The sequence below is a fragment of the Acipenser ruthenus genome, chromosome 7, assembly GCF_902713425.1.
Source record: "Acipenser ruthenus chromosome 7, fAciRut3.2 maternal haplotype, whole genome shotgun sequence".
NCBI classification, from domain to species: domain Eukaryota; kingdom Metazoa; phylum Chordata; class Actinopteri; order Acipenseriformes; family Acipenseridae; genus Acipenser; species Acipenser ruthenus.
The window spans coordinates 7143776-7163948 of NC_081195.1; the positions used below are offsets into that span (position 1 = coordinate 7143776).

A 20173-nucleotide genomic window follows, 5' to 3' on the forward strand; every position below is an offset into this window, starting at 1 on the left:
ATATTTTAAATTGTTTTAGATTTAGATTCTGGTATGTAGTCTGATAAATTACAAATCGGTGTATCGAAGATTTAGCAATTATTTAATATTACTGAATGTAGTCTTCATTATGTTCTAAGTTGACAGCTGTGTGAGCAGTCTTGAGCATTGCAGCTGTACAAAAAATACAAGGTCCAGAAAAGTTTGTAGCTACGTGATGACGTATATTCCTGGGCGCGTATCTCCGCCCCCCCTTCCTTTTCCATTTTCAACCACAAACCGTTTATGCTTCTCCTACTAGCCAATCCCTTGGTCGCTTTCTGCTTTTCTCAGTGACGACAGAGGTCGACCTCCTAACATAGCGCGGCACAATTGGCCGACTTGTGCTTGCGACGACGTGACGACACTTTTGGCAGCGAAAGCTAGGGAGGGGGGAACTCGAATGGAAGACAGCGGCGCAGCCAAAACGAGTCAGTCGAGTTTGAAATAAATAAATAAAAATAGACAGAATAGAACTTTGGAAACAAACTTTGTATCTTCCTGGAGGCATATTTCTCGTCGTAGTCATCGAAAGGATTACCGCTGCCGTCGCTGGAAATAGTTCCCGGTTTGTTTATATTGTGGGAGGAAGCCGAGAGTGAAGGAGGCCCCGTAGGGTGCGATTGTAAAGAAGCTGCCGCCTCGGAGTGTGAGTGAGGTGAGTACCCGGCTGAGAGGCTTCCCAACACTGCCTGGGGGAAACGTAAGGAACACGGCGCGATCATATTTCCTGCGGCACCGAGTCCCTGGTTTGTTGCCTGTAATATGTACTGAATAATTTCCGTCTCTATAGAAATATAACTAGAAACGGCGGAGGTTGATGGGAAAGCCGACCACCCCATCACTCTTTGGGAACGGGAATGTATGCAAATAACAGTGACAAGATAAGCAGCCGTGTCAGGCCTGAGAAAAGAACAGACTTACAACACCAAGGCTATCTTCTATTGTTTCATAATTACTCAGATGTCTGTCTGTGTGTGTGTGTGTGTGTGTGTGTATATATATATATATATATATATATATATATATATATATATATATATATATATATATTTTATATATATATATATATATATATATATATATATATATATATATATATATATATATATAATTGTCTATAATAGCGAGACTTGAAGCATTAGTTGCACTGTTTACTACTGTTGGATGGTGGGAATGGGTCAGATGTTATCCTGACGTTTCTAAAAACAAATGTCGGTATTTCTAATAAATGAGAAATATAACAAATCGCGTAAATTGTAGCTGATAAATTTCCTGTTACCATCATTGTAGAATTAATTTTTTAAAGCGTTTGACTAGTATTTATGGATACCGTTTTATATCTTTAAGGAATTCAGCAGTAATATAGTATTGTGTTAGGCAGTTTTGACATTATGGAGGTTGGATGACGCAGTCTTTATATATTTTGTTTTCGGTAGTCTTAGTCAGTAGGGAGAATACAGTACATACATTGGTTACCAGATTTGTCTTAATTCATGCCCGAACACACTAATAGCAGGTTGCTGCAAACAAAGACTGCAAAACAGCACTACGAAGAGTGCACAACAAACTGTAAACAGTGCTTTATTCCTGAAGCAAAATAACTATTGCTTAGGAGCAAGTTACCCATTCTCGCATTTTGTGTGAATTACGCATGTGATTTTATTATTTCAATTGACCTGGATGAGCATACATTCATTTTATTTGAGGAATAACGTTGTATTATAGTTGTTGGGATAAACGGTGAACTAGGTCACTTTGGTAGGTTATTATCATTACATTAAATGTGAGTGAATCATTTTACTAAACTATATGGTATCGCATTCGTGACCTTGAAATGGTCTGTTTTTCGATTATTAAATACAGATAAGGTTATTTTAAACAGTGGTTGCAACGTAATGTTATCGATGATATTAGGTACTATTAGTTAATTTACTATTGGCTGTCTTTTTTGATTACATTGTCAAATATTTGTGTATTGTTATACAGTCAAGATCTCTCTCTCTTTTTTTTTTTTTTAAATAAAATGTTGAATACTGGAAAGCCTGCATAATAAAAGGTCAGGTAGTCTGTATGGTGTTGAGTCCTCTGGCAATTAACATGTGAAATTATTTCAGTTGTTTTATTTTTTGATAACTTGAAAGTGCGTCACAAAAACAGCCCAATAACAAAGTCTATGCCCATGCCATGTAAAGAATAGAGATGTGGGGCTTCCATGAGAATGTAATCAGTAACAAAAATAATGAATGACCTGAAGCAGTTTGCCATGAGATCAATTACGGAAAATGTAGTGTGTGGTTTGAAATAACATACTGTAGGATTATTATGGGGTAGTAGGGTGTTCCAAAGCAAATCTGCTTACTCGTTTTCAATTACAATATACAGCTTGCTGTTCCAATTTTAAATGAATGAAATAAATTATCAGCAATGGCATCTAAAATTTTGTAGCAAGACACATCAGCTCCTCTAAGTGTTGCCTACACTTTACAGAGCATTCTAACTGTACAGTACAGTTATGCAATATAAATCAGAAAGCAGGAACATGAGTAAATTATGTTTGCTACAAGACTCTTGGATACATCTTATAAGAGAGCAGAAACAAAATGTGTAGATATACATATATTTTCCCCTTGCTTTACGTAGCATGGAAACAGTGTTAGGCCTTTCTTATCTTTCATCTTACTTCTGTTTCACAGAGAATATGATACACACATCATAATGACATCAAGATTTGGTAAAACCTACAGCCGGAAGGGTGGGAACGGCAGCTCGAAGTTTGATGAGGTCGTCTCCAACAAAAGAGCCACCCTCAGTACCAAGTGGGGGGAGACCACCTTCAAGGCACAGGTGGGATCAAAGAGGCCCAACTTCAAGCCAGAGGTGACTGAGGTCCCCAAAAGGGTAAAGTACACAGAGCCAGAGACGTCTGAAGATCCATTCGGCTTTGACAGTGATGAGGATTCCAAGCCTGTCACCTCCCGCAGTGTTGCACAGGCCAAGGCACCATCCGGTAAGCAGGCTGCAGAGACTGTGACGTCTGAGAACTTTACCTCCGTCTTTGAGGCCGATAGCAGGATTATCCAGCCTATCAGCAAGGATGCTGTTGCCACCGGTAGGATATCTGCCTTTGACGCAGCTGTGCACGGGATCAAGGAGAAGAGTACAAACAAGATTCCAGAGGAAGGAAACAGTGTCTTCAGTAGCTACACCACTGCAGGTAAGGAATTTAGTCTGGTATCTCAGTTTTACATGAAAGTTTAGATCTCTATGCCAGTCTCAAAGCATAAGGGTTCTTAGTTCAACCAAGAAAAAAAAAAATACTTGTTCAAGTATTCATAAGACATTAACTCCTACTTGAGACCAAGTTAGAAAGAAATAACACATTGGAGAAAAACTACAGTGACTGTCTAGAACCAGACTTTTGTGGAAAATCAAGGCCCACAACTATTCCACTTGTTGAAATTAAATCCATTGTGGTTTGCTTCAAACACAACAGAAATTGGAAATATTTTAATAAATGGATTGGGAGAAATTGACAGTGGAGGCTTTTGTATAGCTGTAGCAACAGTGTTGGTTTTATATACATTAGACAATACAAAAATGGTTAAAACAAAACTCAGCTCTGTACAACCAATTATTCCTTTTTTATTTTTCCTGGCTGAGTGTTCAAAAGGTAAGTGTTACCTACTACCTAGGGACTCTATTCTGTTTAATTCATGGTTGCTTGGGAAGTATTTAAAACCACCTTTCCAGTTCAATTTTTGGGAAGTTCATCTGGTTTTATATTTTTTGTGAATGTGTTGACAAAAACCTCAGTGTCGGCATCACTTATTGCCACTTTCACCTGGATTGCTTTTTTGTAAGTGTTGCACAGAAGCATCATTGCATCAATGTAACTTTAATCTTTTAAACCCTACTTCAGGTGTGGCCTGCATTTAATCACTGACCTGATTGTTTCATTTTAGTCATGTTTGTGAGGCACAAAAACAGTTGTTTTGTTAAATGTACCTGTGCTTTACAAGCTGCACACATAAAACAAAACAAGTATATCAAAGAAACCAAAAAGGAACCTGTGGTAAGGAGGGTGTGGAAGCAGACAGAAGGAGTGACAATCCGCTACATATAAAAACAGGAATACAAAAATGCAAAATAAACCCTGTGAAAACTAAACTAAAAACAAAGTGTTGTAAACATGGTGGCGCGCTGCTCCTACTATAAGAGGTACTGTTGACACAACTCCTTTTTACATTTGTTGGGATGTAAAAATCCCCAAACTAATCCCTGTCCCTGCAAGAAAAACTATTCAGCCCTGACCCTGGTTCCACACGCAATGAAGGATGTTCATAGCCAATCCCCCCCCACCCCCAACTGGCATCTGAGAAATGCTGGCACATAGTTTTATGCCCTGGGTCAGGCACAGTGGGAAGTTCAATTATTACATCCTCATTTTTCTGGACAATTTCAACTCCCCACTCAACATCAACCATCAGTGGCAGTTGTTGATTTAGAATCCACAGTTGAATGTCCACAATCCTAAATCACCCTTCAGGATCAAATGAGTAGCTGTATGTAAAGATGTACAGCATGTTGACTCGCCTGCCGTAAGTGGTCATAACTTGTATACTTAAATGTCTACATTGCTATAGTCCTTAAACCTGTTTGAAAGTTAATCACAAAGAAATTAGTCCAAATAGCTGCTTGGGTTTAAACAGGATAGTCAAAATAGTGATTGCAAGAATTTGGCCTCCTGGAAATATAAGCCATTGGCGGATATCTTAAATGTGCAAATAAAATCTTTTTTTTTTTTTTTTTTGTGGTGTGTGGTTTTCCGTATCAAGGGTGGGGGAAATCAGTGGTGTACTCATGGGAGGAAAATCTCATCAAAAACATGTTGTCAGATTGGCTGCGTTTCCCATCCTTTTTTTCAATTGGCAAAATCAAATCAAAACATAAGTGGGCCATCTAGCATGTCTCCAGCATCACCATTACAGTTTAAGCATTACAAAAATGACAATCTGTTTTTTTTGTATTTGTTTGTAACCATTTTCAACTTCATTAGACCATAACTTTGCTCCTGAGCTAGAGACTCCAAGGCTCTTTCTATTATTATTATTATTATTATTATTATTATTATTATTATTATTATTATTATTATTATTTATTTCTTAGCAGACGCCCTTATCCAGGGCGACTTAGTCGTACACAAAAATACATTTCAAGAATCGCAGTATAAGTAATAATACAATTAAGAGCAAGATAAAAATACAATGACTTTGGATCTAGCGATCCCTTTTAGTTTTTAAATATTAGGGATGCACCGAATCCAAGTTTCTGGGATTCGGCCGAATACCGAATCCATATCAAAAGATCGGCCGAATGCCGAATCTACAAAAAATGTCAAGACAATTGAAGTAAACTGTTGAATGAAAAACAGACTGGCAGCTACTTACAAGGGACGCACACAATCTATAGTTGAGCCTTTTAGTTAATAGTATTTTTATTACTGAATGGAAATATATACCTGAGTAAAATTTCAGTTTGAAACTTACACAGTTTACTGCTAGCCCCCCTTCCCCCCCCACAACAGAAACGTCAAAATACAGAACGGTTTACTTTACAAGAAAAGACAGCTGCATCTTTGCCTAACCCTCTATTTTCTTTAATGACGTTTCAACCTGTCACCTGATCTGAAAGCTGATGAAAAAATTACAGTGATGAGTGACCTGAATCTCCCTGCGAAATAAAACCCATGTTGATTTAAATGCACCGTGTGGCTACAAAATGGGCCACAATTTTATTAGGATGAAGTTAAATTATATAAAACTCTACTCGACTGCTTTCTTTGTTTAACCATTTCTTTAACCCCCCCCCCCCCACACCCACCCACGCATGTTTCTAGAATGAATCTAGAATGAACCTATCCGGGAACTCAACGTGAACAGAGCAAACCCAGTGAAATACCAGTATAGTTGCTACAGGATTAAAGTTTCTCGGTTAAATTATTAACAATGCTGTCGGACGTTTGGTTTTTTTTTTTCTAAAGAACAAAATGGAAAGGTAAAATGCGCCATTTGTGAAAATTTGCTGAGCTTCTCCGGCAATACCACAAACCTGCGGGACCATTTAGTGAGACTCCACCCAACAAAATACCACAGTGTGAGTACTAAACATAAGAAACTGCCTACAGTGGCATCGTAGGTTCATTTTAGAAAGAAAATGGAGCCAAAGAGCGCCCAAGCAAAAGTAATAGCAGAACTGCCGGTGGATGTTGTTACACAAGATGTTTGACCCGTTAACATCGTGGAGGGAGCTGCATTTAAATATCTGATGGCGAATCTTGCGCCGGGCTACTAAATGCCTTGTTGAAAGACAAATTAATTACTCTGAATCATGAACATGCAAAAGATAAGCTTAGACAGATTTATGTAAGGAGTGGTATTCATTGTCCATCACTACAGATGTATGGACAAGTATGCCACAGGAATCCTCTTCAACAGTGACCTGCCGTTACATAATGCAAGACTGAACTCGAATCAAAAGTACTAGCAACAAGAGAATTTAATGGTGGGCTCACCACTGTGAATTTAGCAGAAGCACGTAATTTGGGTCTATTTTGAAACTAGTAGCTTGTATGTGTAACAAAGCTGCCAACATTTGCCTTTACTTACTCATGTAAGCGATCATACTGGGGCACCTTTTGATGGCGTGACAAGTGTGAGGTGCGCAGGACACAATATATCATAGACTGTGTGGTCCAGTGGTGAAAGAAGAAACTGGTTTGTAACCAGAAGGTCCCCGGTTCAAATCCCGGCTCAGCCACTGACTCATTGTGTGACCCTGAGCAAGTCACTTAACCTCCTTGTGCTTCGTCTTTCGGGTGAGACGTTGTTGTAAGTGACTCTGCAACTGATGCATAGTTCACACACCCTAGTCTCGTATCTTGTAAAGCGCTTTGTGATGGTGGTCCACTATGAAAGGCACTATATAAAAATAGATTGTTGTTGTTATTATTATTATTATTATTATTATTATTATTATTATTATATAAACCTGTGCATTCAGAACAGTTTGGAGGATGTTTGATCAGTACACACATCAGTGGCAACAACAAAAAGACTGGTTGGTTGCACGTCTTATAAAATGTGAGCTGGCAACAAGTGCTTTAAATAGAAAACAAACAAATGCTTAACACAGAAAAGGCACCACTAAAGTTAATACAGGATGTGCAAACAAGGTGGAAAACAGTATATTATGTTTTGAATGTTTGTTTGTTCAGCAAGGCCAGGATGATAGTTAACAAACTCAGTTCTTCTTTGAAACTGAAGAATGTGGATGCCGTCATTTCTCGACCAAAACAAAAAGTAGGCTAAATCATTCTGGAGCATGGACTTTGTAAAATAAATTGGACTTGTGAATAGTTAAGTTTAATTGGTTAGTGTTCCCTCTTCATTGGATTTTGTTGCAAAGGATTTTTTTCTAACCCGGTTGCTGACACGTTGGTGTGAAAGTTTACAACATGGCTTGTTTTCACAGATGTTTTTGGCTTTTTTTTTTTTTCTTTTTTAGCATCCCGTCATGGAAGTGTTAACATTTATAGAAGTATTTGGAAATTGTCTACTTTCTTAACCTTATGTTTGTCTACTTGAGTTTTGTAAAGTTTTCTCACAATTTTACATTTTATGTCGGAACTTGTAATGTAAATCGCAAAGCAAATTTGATCCACCTTTTTTTAGTGAAATATTAAAATGGCATAATTGTGAACATCTTCAAATAAGGAAATTGGAGAATTATTTTGCTTCTGTGAAGCTCAGAAAATGCTTAGCAATGCTGTGGAATTTCAGAGACTGTACACTTTCAGTTATTGTCTTAACCCTTTCCGTAAAACAGACGTAAAACACAGGACTCTAGTCGTTTTTTCTCCGGAAAAATGGCTGAGTGAAACTGATAGGAGCTGAGAGAAGCCGGGGAGAAAAAAAAAGGGGGCGGATCTGAGCACTACACATAGCCCCGGCACTACAGAGATAGCACGGCCATAAACAAACAAGATAGCTGCTTCTTCATCCAGCGCTCAGAGAATATCACAGACATTTGCAGAGCTTTTTGAGATGTTATGGCAATAAAATAATGACTTGGATCGCATTATTGCAGAGTTTGGTGATAAATCGAGTGATCAGGAGATGATTTATTTATCAGTATGCACGACTATGAAGAAGTATGTGAAAAATACAGCGACCAAGCGGTGGGGCGGGGCTGGAGATGCAGTACTGAGTGTCCTGTTGATATGCAATGCCTTTTAAACCTGTTTTACTGTGGAAAAAAATACTTTTAAACAGTGCGTCTAAAATAAACTGTGTGTGTGAAAATAAGTTGGACCTGATGCGCTGAATAAATGGACCGCTAAGGGTTAATATTTGATACACAACTGTATTCTCGGACTTAAGTTCTATTACTGGTGTTGTCCAGTAAAAGTGAACCTTTTCACGACCATAAATCAACGATACAGACCGCACACTTTGAAGTAGTGGCTTTACAGTTGATGTATGAGGTTCCACTTATGTGTTGGAGGAAGTGCTTGTCTTCTGACCCCTGCAGATGGTTTCAATTCTGCATCATCTTCAGTCTTGCAGTGGTTTTGAACAATTTGAATTAAATAAACAGTTACGTTTTGTAAGTCTGTGTTCACCTTATTTGATAAAAATCAACTAGAACTTGACGAAATAATGTCTGCAGTTTGTTATGGAAGTGTGTGTGATTTTAATGAAAGTGCCGACAGCATTCATAGTGTTTCAGTTGCGGTGTGGCTTTTGCTATCCTGTTGCTTAAACAGTTTTTCTGTCATCTATTATGTCAGACCTTAATGCAGTTTATAGTACAATGGTGAAAAAGGTTTCATGACCTCATTATGAATTACCACCTAAACAAGTAACAAACCTTGTAGTCAATTAGCCAGTCATGAGTTTGCAGGCAATGAAAGGTTGTGATGGTAATACTTCCATTTAGGTTGATCAGATGGAACGTGTTGCCCACTGAACTATGAAAAGGTAAAGATTGGACATAAAGAATTAGCTACACAATTATGTAATAGGAGAATGAGTGTATGGTGGGGGGAATTAGTAAATGCTCTACCCCAAAAAAACACATCAAATCTAAGTTACGTTGTCAGTTTGAAGCATTGTTTCTTGTCCATTACTTATAATTATTAAAAGTGTTTGTACATTTAACTGCTTCGCTCAAATCTTGTCAAATTGTTTTTCTGTTAATGAGTATTTTATTAAGCATCCCTGTAAGGGGAGCTTTTGCAGTATGATACCGCACCTACTACTGCGAATATCTCAAACCATTTCCGGCTTTATGAAAAACTCCACTGGCAGAATCTAAGAGCACCCTCCACTTTGACCTGAGATAGCAAACATATTGGGGTCTTGTAACTTTGATTTCCGGATGATAAAAGACTAATGCTTAGAGGTAAAGACTTCAGACTTGGTAAACATGTATTCTGTAATCACCTAGGTTAAGATTAGTTGTGGGTGTCATAAGAAAAATTAAGCCTCATTCTCAGAAACAACTAATTTTGTCACGTATAATATTACTTCATGTTAAAAAAAACATTGTCACAGATATGCCATTTCCGTTATGCTATGTATCCAGAGATGCTAAAATAGCCCATTTCTGTTGTAGTTTGTGATCAGTTGATTAATCTGTGTGTGTGTGTGTGTGTGTGTGTAGAAAAAACTAAATAAAAATAGCCGAAAGTGTTGGTGTTCTTTGGCAGAAGCCTTACCTCTGGCACCCTTTCCAAACCCTTCCAGTAGGAGACAGAAGGAGCTTCGGGGGATTAAGTTACACAAGATTACCGAAGTAAGATTACAACAGATTTCAATTTTAAAGGTTTAATTTTTTTGTAGCGGGGAATTACATAATTACCTATAACTTCTGAATTTTTACAGAACTCTTGCAGTAGCTAACATAGATGTACCTGGTTACATCCCCCCTACTCTTCATTTCTTGATTCCAAGTTTCTAATAGTCTTTGAAGCCAGAAAAGCAGGAAGTTAAAACAACATTGAATACTGTTTGTAAAGGTGCTAATGGTGACACGTTGGTGTGAAAGTTTACAACAGGGCTTGTTTTCACAGATGTTTTTGGCTATTGTTTGTTTGTCTACTTGAGTTTTGTAAAGTTTTCTCACAATTTTACATTTTGTGTAGGAACTTGTAATGTAAATCGCAAAGCAAATTTGATCCACATTTTTTAGCTAAATATTAATGGCATAATCGCAAAGTTTCACACACACATTTCTGTGTTCTTGAATGTCCTAGATTAGATACAGTATCCTATTTGTTGTAAACCATATATTGTATTTTAATGGACACATACAAATCACCATATTAGATTTTGCCGTTTTAGTCAGTGAATTTCTTCTGTCATGACCCTCTCAACAAGGAATAGTCTTTCTCTTGAGGGGATTGCTGTAGCTTTGCATTTTACCACCATTCAGTCTGAAATGAAGCATAGAATCAAGGAAATTAATGTGGAAGCAAACTCAGCTATGTACATGATAGATGATTTAATTAAGGGGGTGTCTTTTTACATTAAAAAATGTGTGATTGCCTGTTTTTAAAAGCTCAAATGTATTGGGCTACCCTTTTCTGTAGGGTGGCGTTCCTGATTTTAAGCCCCCGCCTCCATCCTGTATAAGGGTGTATTAACTACAAGTGCAAACAAAGCCCTGTTTGAGTTGATGCCAAAAAAACACTTTGAACTGTAAAATAAAAGTGCAGACTGGGCTGTCTTCCAGTACACACCATGTATTTAACTGATTTCTGTTTTTATTTTTTATTTAACTGTAGCTATACTTAATATCTTACTGGGACCTTAATTTAAATGGGGTATTTAGGATATTTGTCCTTGCTTGCTTTTGAACACGATTTCTTCAGCTGTGATCGTATAAATACAGGTGTTGATAGCGCACATGTCACAAAGTCCTCGCTGTTACTCGCTGACATTTGTTATACATTATGTCAGAAGGGTAATGGGTAGAAAAACCACTATTTTGTTATGTAAGCTTTCATGTACAAGCTCTTGAGTTTGTCTGGTCCTGACATTTTCTTATAATAAAAATTGTCTCGTTTATTGAGGAGTCTGCGTCTGAGACCTCCCATGGGATAGCCAATTAAAGACTGTTATGATATTAACTAACTTTAGTTAGAGTATCTGCTGCAAATCCATAGATGTAGTACAATCTTGTCTATTGACGACAGTATTTTATTGACCTCAATGCACCATTTAGAATGAAGGACACTTAATTCTGAATGTATTCTAGATCCCAACTCCAAACTTACAAATTAATCCTTTTAGCTACCTAGTATTAATTAATTTCTTAATGTTTTTGTTCTTCTGGGGTAGTAGTGAATGTAAGGCTAATTGTTAGGTCAGGATATTCTGGTTTATTCCCATAGCAGTCTGAGACTGTAATGGAGGCTTTGTTTATCCCTGGTGCACACAGTGCATTGGTCAGATTACATGCATTTGCTGTATACCAGTATTCACTTGTTGTGTTTTTTTATTTATAAATGTATTTATTTTAATGGTTCTACAGCCAGTAGTAATAAACAGCCTGGTTCAGTGCAAGTACATTTGAAAAACAAGAATCCTGTTATTACTGGCAAATGTACTTGGTCATTTTACTCCAAGTATAATAGACTAATCTTTTTAAATTAACCTGCTATGACCATGTTATAGCCTCTTGCTGCCAAACATTTACTCCATTTAATAATTTCTTAATCCATTGGAAAGGGTTATCTTATTTTCTTTTTGGGCAAACTGTTAAACCAGTGGAAATGTTGCTAATATTATGTAACAACCAATTGTCTGTATGTAAGTATTAATTCCATATTGTTTGTATTCCTTTTCTTTTTGTGTTTTAGAGAAGACACAACAGAAATGGTCAAATGAAGGCACTGAAAAGAACAGCTACTCCTGGTACAAGAATGCAACAGAGAGCGACAAAAAGCCCAGTGCTCAAACAACAACACTGAAGACAGAGACTAAGGACTCTTTAGATAGCTGGCAGTCGAGTGCAGGTTTCAGGTCGGACTCCCCCAACCCCGAGACCAGCAAAAGCAAAGAGTCCACATGGACTGGTAGCACAAAGCAAGGGACAGAGGCAAACTCCGAGAGCAAAGTGGAAGAGCCTGCCTCCCACCTTGACAGTGACTTTTCTCTGACATCGCAAAGTGATCAGGCTGGCGGTGGAGACCTTGAAATCCCCATGGAGCCAGCTGAAGCAGAAGTCGTCTCCCAATCCGTTCTCAGGCTTTCCAACTGCAGGACATACCGCCGGCCCAACAAGGGCAAGCAGTCTTCCCCTTCAGACAACTCTGATAAGCTAACCGACAGCACAGGCCAGTCATCGACCAAGACTAACAGTGTGGCCGTCAAACCAGCTAGCACGGGAAGAGGGAGGACTAGAGACTACACAGTGCTGCACCCGTCATGTCTGTCTGTATGCAATGTCACCATCCAGGACACCATTGAGCGGAGCATAGACGAGTTTACCACAGCCACCCCGGCCGATCTGGGGGAGGCTGGGCGACTGAGGAAGAAAACAGAGATCGCTGCTGCAGCCAAACCACCCAGGTTCCTGACTTTAAACAAAACATAAGAAATGTAGATTTGTATACAGTGTCAGATTTTGTAAGATGAAAAAGAAAAAAAAAAAATCAGTAACAAGAGCAAAAGTGTTTTTATTTTTATTTTATCTTGAAGGTAGTACAGTAATATGCAATGTGATATACAGGCTAATTGTGTACCTTTTGTTGATAGATGTGCTGCTACCTAAAAAGAAAAGTTAATGTTAAAGTGTACCAGATCAAAAAACATGCAGTTGTCATCAGGAGATCTTAAACCTGTAACTGTATTAATCCAGAGACTGGGTTCTGACCAGGCACGATTTTATTGACAATTATAAATATAAGTACAGTGGTTTGCAGAAGAGCAGGTTCCTGCATTTTAGGATAGGAGTGCAGTTAAGGTTAGTTTTGGTGCTCTAGAGTCTAAGCACATGGCATTGGTATTCCTTGTTCAATGATGGCCTGTGTTTCAGACATCTCTGGAGAAGGGAGAGATTCTGGCCAACCATTGTTGAAATTATATAACATTTGTCAGAATGAGCTTGGAATTTGGACCTAGGATGTTTGCTCCAACAGCAAGCTAAACCTTTGCCCTGTAGTTTCAGATATGAGAATCCTGTTTTATCTTTTGTGTTAATCTTGTACTACAATTCTAGATTCCGGCCCACCCAAAACAAGTCAAAGAAAGCTGCAAAACTGGAGTTTTTTGGGTTTGATGAAGAGCATGGAGGCCAAGGAATTGAGGGAGACCCCACAGCCTCAGGCAGTGCAAATTACAAAATCAAATACTTTGGCTTTGATGATGTGAGTGAAAGTGAAAGTGATGAAGAGGAGGGGTCCCTGGCGTCCGAAAAGAGGAAGGCGAAGAAGAAAAAGGCAGCAGCAGCACCCAGCGCAGCTGCTGCAGCCTCCATGACTTTGTCCAGCTTGCAGCTCTCCTGCATGGGGGAGAGTGATTCTCAAGATAGCCAGACCAGCACCAATACAGGTAAGGGTGTTGGAGGTTGCAATTATAGAATTAGTTGGTTAGAAGACAACTAAAACAGTTACATCTGTATTCCTTACTACGGCTATTTGGGCCTATATCTAGACATATTGCCATACAATTGTGATCTAACTTGTGTTGGTATATTGTATTGCAAAATGTTTAAATCCTCTCAATAAGGAAGACTAGAAAGGTGGGGAATTAAGTTTTAGAATGGTAAAGCTTTTTAAAAAAAAAAAAAAAAAAAAAAAAGTATTTACTGAATGTATTTGTGTGACTACAGATTATTTTAAAGGCTAATTTTTGTGTTGCATTTCAGACATTCTAGATTTCCAAGATGATTCCTTCCCAACAGTATCTGAAGTGACAAGGAGGCCAGCGAATCAACAGTCGGACAAAGCCAAGGAGAGCACCAGGAAGATTTTCAGTGGTCCCAAGCGAGTAAGCAGTGGTGCACTTGTACTTTTTTTTTTAAATTCAGTGTCTTGCATTTGCAAGTTATTTCTAATAACTCATTTCCTAAAAATGAATAATTTATGGTAGTTGAAATTTGAGGCAATAAAAATATAAAGTGTAGGCCTCGATCAAGGCTTGTGATCTGCCTGACAGATTGTATCGGTGCCTGTCTAGGATTATGTACAGCTCTCTTTTTATTACATTATCTTTAGATAATTCCAGAAAGTCTGTGCTCTCTAGCAGGGGTGGCCAGCCCTTATCCTGGAGATCCACAATCCAGCAGGTTTTTATAGGTAACCCTTAAATCATCAGTTTCTGAAGAATATAAGTTGTTGATCAGCAAGTTAATTTGTTCAATTAAATCCAGAGTGGTCAACTCTGGTCTGTGGAAAAACAAATCTGAACACCCTGCAGCTCTCAAATTATCTCTAAATTACTTAATTTAACACATTGCTACTTAAATTGAGAATTACTGCTTAACTATAAAGCCTGCTGGATTGTGGCTCTCCAGGACCAGGGTTGGCCACCCCTGCTCTATACAAGCAGAAAAGCAGATATTGTCAGTATGTGGATTGCACCACAGTTTCACAAAGAATTGTAAAATGTTTAACCCTTTCTGGTCCAATGTCGGTCCCTGTCCGACATCAAAAAGACGTAAAAAACAGGTCTCTAGTCGTTTTTTTCTCCGGAAAAAGCAGAGAAAACCTTTCAATGGCCGAGTGAGACTGATAGGAGCCGAGAGAAGCCAAAACGAAAAAAAAGGGCGTATCTCATGAATACAGATAGCCCCGACACCACATAGATAACACGAACATAAACAAACAAGATAGCTGCTTCTGCATCCAGCGCTCAAAGAACATCACAGACATTTGCAGAGCTTTTTTTTAGATGTTATAGTAATAAAATAATGACTTGGATCACATTATTGAGTTTGGTGATAAAACGAGTATGATTTATCGGTATGCACAACTTTGAAGAATACAGTGAACAAGAGGTAGGGCGGGGCTGGAAATGCAGTACTGAGTGTCCTGTTGATATGCAGTGCCTTTTAAAACTGATTTACTGTGAAAAAATACTTTTAAACAGCGCGTCTAAAATAAACTGTGCGTGTGAAAATAAATTGGAGCCTGAGACGCGCTGAATAAATGGACCGCTAAGGGTTAAATGCATGTAATGTGGATTTTTACAATGTCACCAGGTTTATATCTGACCTATGACTCGTAATAATCTATATACATTACTGTGCACTACTTGGTTGTTTCCAAAGCCACAGGCATGCTTAAAGGTCTAGTGCTCCATTTATAGGTAGCTGTCAAAAAATGCTGACTGCTCTTAAGTAGGCAGAGCTGATGCAGTGCTAAGCCAATGCAGCCTTTTTCCAAAGGGTGGCTGTTTATTGAAACTGTCATTAGGTCTTTGTGCTGGTTAATGATGGGCATTGGCAGAAGGCTATGCTTTTCGAAGCCCATGGAGAAATGGAACAGCATTGTATATTGAAAAGGCTGCACTCGGTGTTTAAGTTCACTTCTTCCAAGGGTCTTGGGCAACATGTGCATTTCTTTCTTTTGTCTTTATTTTACAGTTAAGGTTAGATTATTGACTTTTGTAGGGTTTCTGGATTTGGTATTTGCAAATCAGATTTAGCAACCCTTAACATATGTGACCTGCTCCCACAAAATCAGTCGCATGTCGCCAACATTGTTTTTGCTACAAACGCAAAAATAGAAAAAAGGCGTCCCTGATAATCTTTTGCTTTTCATGTTATTTTGATAGTTTGAAGCAAAAACTAGAAGTCATTTGTGTTAAGTAGCTTTTAAAATCTTTATTTTAAGCGTTCTTATAACACAAACATTTCTATTGAGTGCTTTTTGTGAGAATTTAATTATGCCTGTTTAAAACGCAAGCGGACGTTGATCCAAAGCCATGTATCACCTCAAGTTCTACATCTCCTGAAAGCTGACAGTCTCCACTTCCAACACAATGTCATCTGCAGTTCAGTTTTCAAATAACACACCCACCAGATGATGTTTTTAAAAGCCAGTTGGGAAAGCAACTTAAAACGTGTTGCTACCATTAACACTTGAAATGTATTTGCTTACGATTGTAAGTCGCCCTGGATAAGGGCGTCTGCTAAGAAATAAATAATAAATAATAATAATAATAATAATACCATGTGACAGAACAGCAGCCTCTGATTGGTTATGTACATCCCTCTGACATATTTGCACTTTCATCCATGTGACAGACGCAGGATAGAAGGACGCTGATGAATTCTGTGATTGCGGTCACTGGTTTTTATACTTTCAATTTATTGTTATTATCATTACTGTATTATCATCTTCATTATTATTTTTGTAGCAGTAAATACAGCAGAAGTAAACCGATATATGCTTAAAGAAATAAGTTAATGTTAAGCAATTGTTTTAATTAATGTTTATTCATTAATTCATTTATTATTTTAGAAATGTGGGATATTTACAGCCTATCTGTTTTACTTGTGTATACAGTATTTTGGCCCCTTACAGATACTATAGAGTTCTGCTTTAGACAGAAATGCTGGATAGTAGTGATATTTAGTGTGGGGAAAAAGACGTGAACAACAGCTTGTGTAGATCTCTGTAAAGTTATACTACATAGACACGTGTTCAGCAAGCAGTGAATAAAAACATGAAAATACTCCTCTTCATTACGTTAGGAAACTGAGTTTTTAAATTTGTTTTATTTACTAAAGAAAAAAATACGGCGTATACTTTCTCACTGAGTCATTGTGCCTTTGTTTGCTTAACTCAGCTATGCTATGTCTTTTTTACGGTTTTGAAAAGAGAAAATAAACCTACCTCATTTGAGTTTAAACAGACAGTTATTCTTGTCTTAATTTATTTCCCTTGCCATGTTACATTATAAGTATAATAAGTGTAATTTAATATTTTACAGCTAAAATAATACAAATCACGTTAATTTGTGTTAAATGTGTCAAATCGGGAGAGTAAAGTTGTCAATGCACTAAAAAATCTTGGGAAATTAAATTTAACTAAAGCTGCTGGAAGTAGAGTGGCTTTCTTTTAAGATTATTTTGAGGGCAGCTTTTTGGACTGTTGGTGCAAGTGTGATGTGGCTTGATCATTAAATATCTCACATGAGTGATAGGGGAAGAGATTTTGTTTCAAAATATATACAGATATATAGTGAGCAAGCTCTGCCAGGGTGGTAAACTGGACAGTAAATAAATGCCCCCACACACTTTATCCATTGTGAATATTGGAGAATGGATAACGTGTGCGGTGAGGGCTTGTCTTCATTGCCTGATTTACCCCCCTGGTGTGGCGTGCTCACTAAATATCTGTGTATTTTCTGAAACACAATTGCTTTGTCTATAAGACCCATATGAGATATTTAATAAACAAGCTGTATCACACTTGCACCAACAGCTCAAAGAGCTGCCCTAACAAAATTCAAAAGGTTTGCAAGGTAATACAATAAAAAAAATACATGAGTGTATCACTCTCAAAATTAACTTGGTATTAGATTAGCCCAATTTCTAAAAGCCTGCCAAATTTGAAGTGTCTAGCATTAACCTGAATATGCGTTCCTAAGGACATAGCAAATGTACATAGTTGAAAACTGTTGCTTTAACTTTATTCATGGGTTTCTCGTAATTAGGTTCTCTGGTATGTACGACTTTAAAATGTTATAACTGTCATTTAAAAAGAGATTTAAATAAATTTGGTATCATTTGAAAGAGCTGAATATGTTATCTTGTGGAATATATAACTGATTTTTGTTTAGGGGTCATGTGACTGATTTTGAGCAGGTCACAGAAGGTGATTTGGCACCATTTTGCACTTGGTGCAGTGATGCCATCATCAAGTGATGTCTCCCTATAAAATATTTATACAAAAAATAAATTACTGGATTCACAAGTTTAGTAAAAAAAAAAAAATCTGATATGCATATTTCCTGAAAATACTAAATTGCAGTAGACAACCACCTGTCACTGGTGGTGTTCCTGCTTTGATAACTGACCTGAAACTAAGTGTTTTCTACCCTGCTTTCCCCATCTCACCCAGTGGCAAACCCTTTAAAAGAGTTCCGTGGACAGCAAGCACAGGAATAGTGTTTACAGCACACAACTCAAGATCTGATCATCAACAAGGTTTATGAAATATAATTAGGGCTTCTGTTTTTTTCGGGTTTTATTAATTGTATTTTTCAGTGCTTGTTTTTAGCTATTTTCGAGTTTTATGTAAATCAGTTTTTTTCGGGGCTTTCGTTTTTGATATACTGTATGAAATTAATGTTTTCGGCTACTTTCCAAAATGTGTGAGCATTTTTTTTATCAAAATATGTATAGTAACTTGACACTTAAGTTGTACCTTCTTTTCTTTGTTGTGACCACAGGGATTTATTTCCACAACGAAATCCCTGTGGTCACGGGCACATTCTTCTGGGGTTTTTGTGTGTAGGCATTTTTGTACATTTCGCCACAATTCTGTTTTAAGTCCTCTATTTTAACTGTAATACAGCTTTAAATCCCGCTAACAAGCCTCCATCCTGATTGTAATCTTGTTTTAAATCTCACGAGCGGAGTCTCCAATAGAAATGTAGGAGTGTGCTGTCACTCAGTAGTTGGGGCGGGTTTAAAGTATTCAGAACGAATCAATGATAGATACAAGTCAGGAAGGCGGTACATTGCCCAGCAGCGCTGGGCAATGTATTTATTATTATTTTTGTAGTAGGTTTTATTTTTTAATGGGGAAAAGGGTAAAGTCAACGTGAATAGATTAACCATTTCCACAGTTTTTCCGGTGTTTATTGGCTATCCACCGACTGTAATTATTTATTTTTAATCAAGTGTTTTATCGGTTAAAACCGAAAATCAGAAGCCCTAAAGGACTAGGTTTCTGGAAATGACACAAGTCACAATTTGAATTACTTAAACCGAGAAGATTTCATAAGCACAGAGCTGGGTCAGGTACTTCCGGTCTGAAAGGTTTATTATTATTATTATTATTATTATTATTATTATTATTATTATTATTATTATTATTATTATTAATTTTCGTAACTTTTGTTACGATAACGAAACATATCTCAGCCGTCCAATCAACTGTCTTTTTTTTTTTTTTTTCCAATGGGCCATAGCCATGGCTATGGTGAATATCCCCATGTAATTGGTTTAGGGCTGTGGTGGGTGTGGCTTTTATTATTTGTTTCATTTTTGACTCTGCCATTTTCTGACTTCAGTGGAAAATTGTATTGACATTCGCCCGTTTTGAAACATCTATCTCCCGTTCTACAAGCCCAAAAGTGCTGATCTGGAACTCATCCGAAAGCTAAGAACTGGGACTAACTAGTCGCTTTTTAATTTTGTCATAAATTACTTTTATATACGCTTTTTAAAAAAGTTTTTCACCCCGCTGTGTGTCTGTGTCTGCGTGCAGCTGCAGAGCACATCAGATGCCGACTGAGACAAAGAACGAATTATTGAAAAGACAAATGTTTTACTGTTATTTTTAATTATATATGTTATTTTATTTCGTGTCCTGTTTTGAAAATGTTTCTCTGGACGGCGGCAAAAGTAAATATGACATCTGTCTGATCTCTAGCTAGCTAACTTACTATTTGCCATGTCAATGTTTTATTTTGTTTATTATTATTATTAGTGTACTTCGTTTCTGTGTGTGTAAACTATGGGTAAGTATTTGGCTGTAGTCATTATTATTATTATTATTATTATTATTTAGGTGTTCATTTTTACCCTATACAGTATTCTCCAAGTTTCTTTTTTTTTTTTTTTTTAAATAAATACAAATAATAAATAAACAAACATACTCAACATCTTGTGTGGCATACATATTGAGACCTCTACACATACATAATTAACTTTAATCACAAACGGGATTATATTATATTTCCAGGTTTCTTAGTTTCACTTTCAGTTCTACATCGGCCATTTCGGCTCTTATGCACATTTTTTTTGCATTACAAAACCTTATGTAGCTCTGGAACTGTACAAGCAATTTTATGAAATCTTCATAAAATTGAACATCTCCCCATATACTTTTTTTACATCGTTTGGAAAA

General features: G+C 37.3%; 1 protein-coding gene across 1 annotated transcript in view; it reads left to right on the forward strand.

The window, feature by feature from the left end:
- Positions 1-274: 274 nt before the first annotated feature.
- Positions 275-20173, forward strand: part of LOC117415806 (wings apart-like protein homolog) — a 36136-nt gene continuing 16237 nt past the window's right edge. The window contains exons 1-5 of the mRNA XM_059026240.1: positions 275-676; positions 2715-3235; positions 11945-12656; positions 13306-13637; positions 13954-14075. Coding sequence (XP_058882223.1) covers positions 2737-3235; positions 11945-12656; positions 13306-13637; positions 13954-14075 — 1665 coding nt within the window. The 5' untranslated portion in view covers positions 275-676; positions 2715-2736. The remainder of the gene's footprint in view (positions 677-2714; positions 3236-11944; positions 12657-13305; positions 13638-13953; positions 14076-20173) is intronic.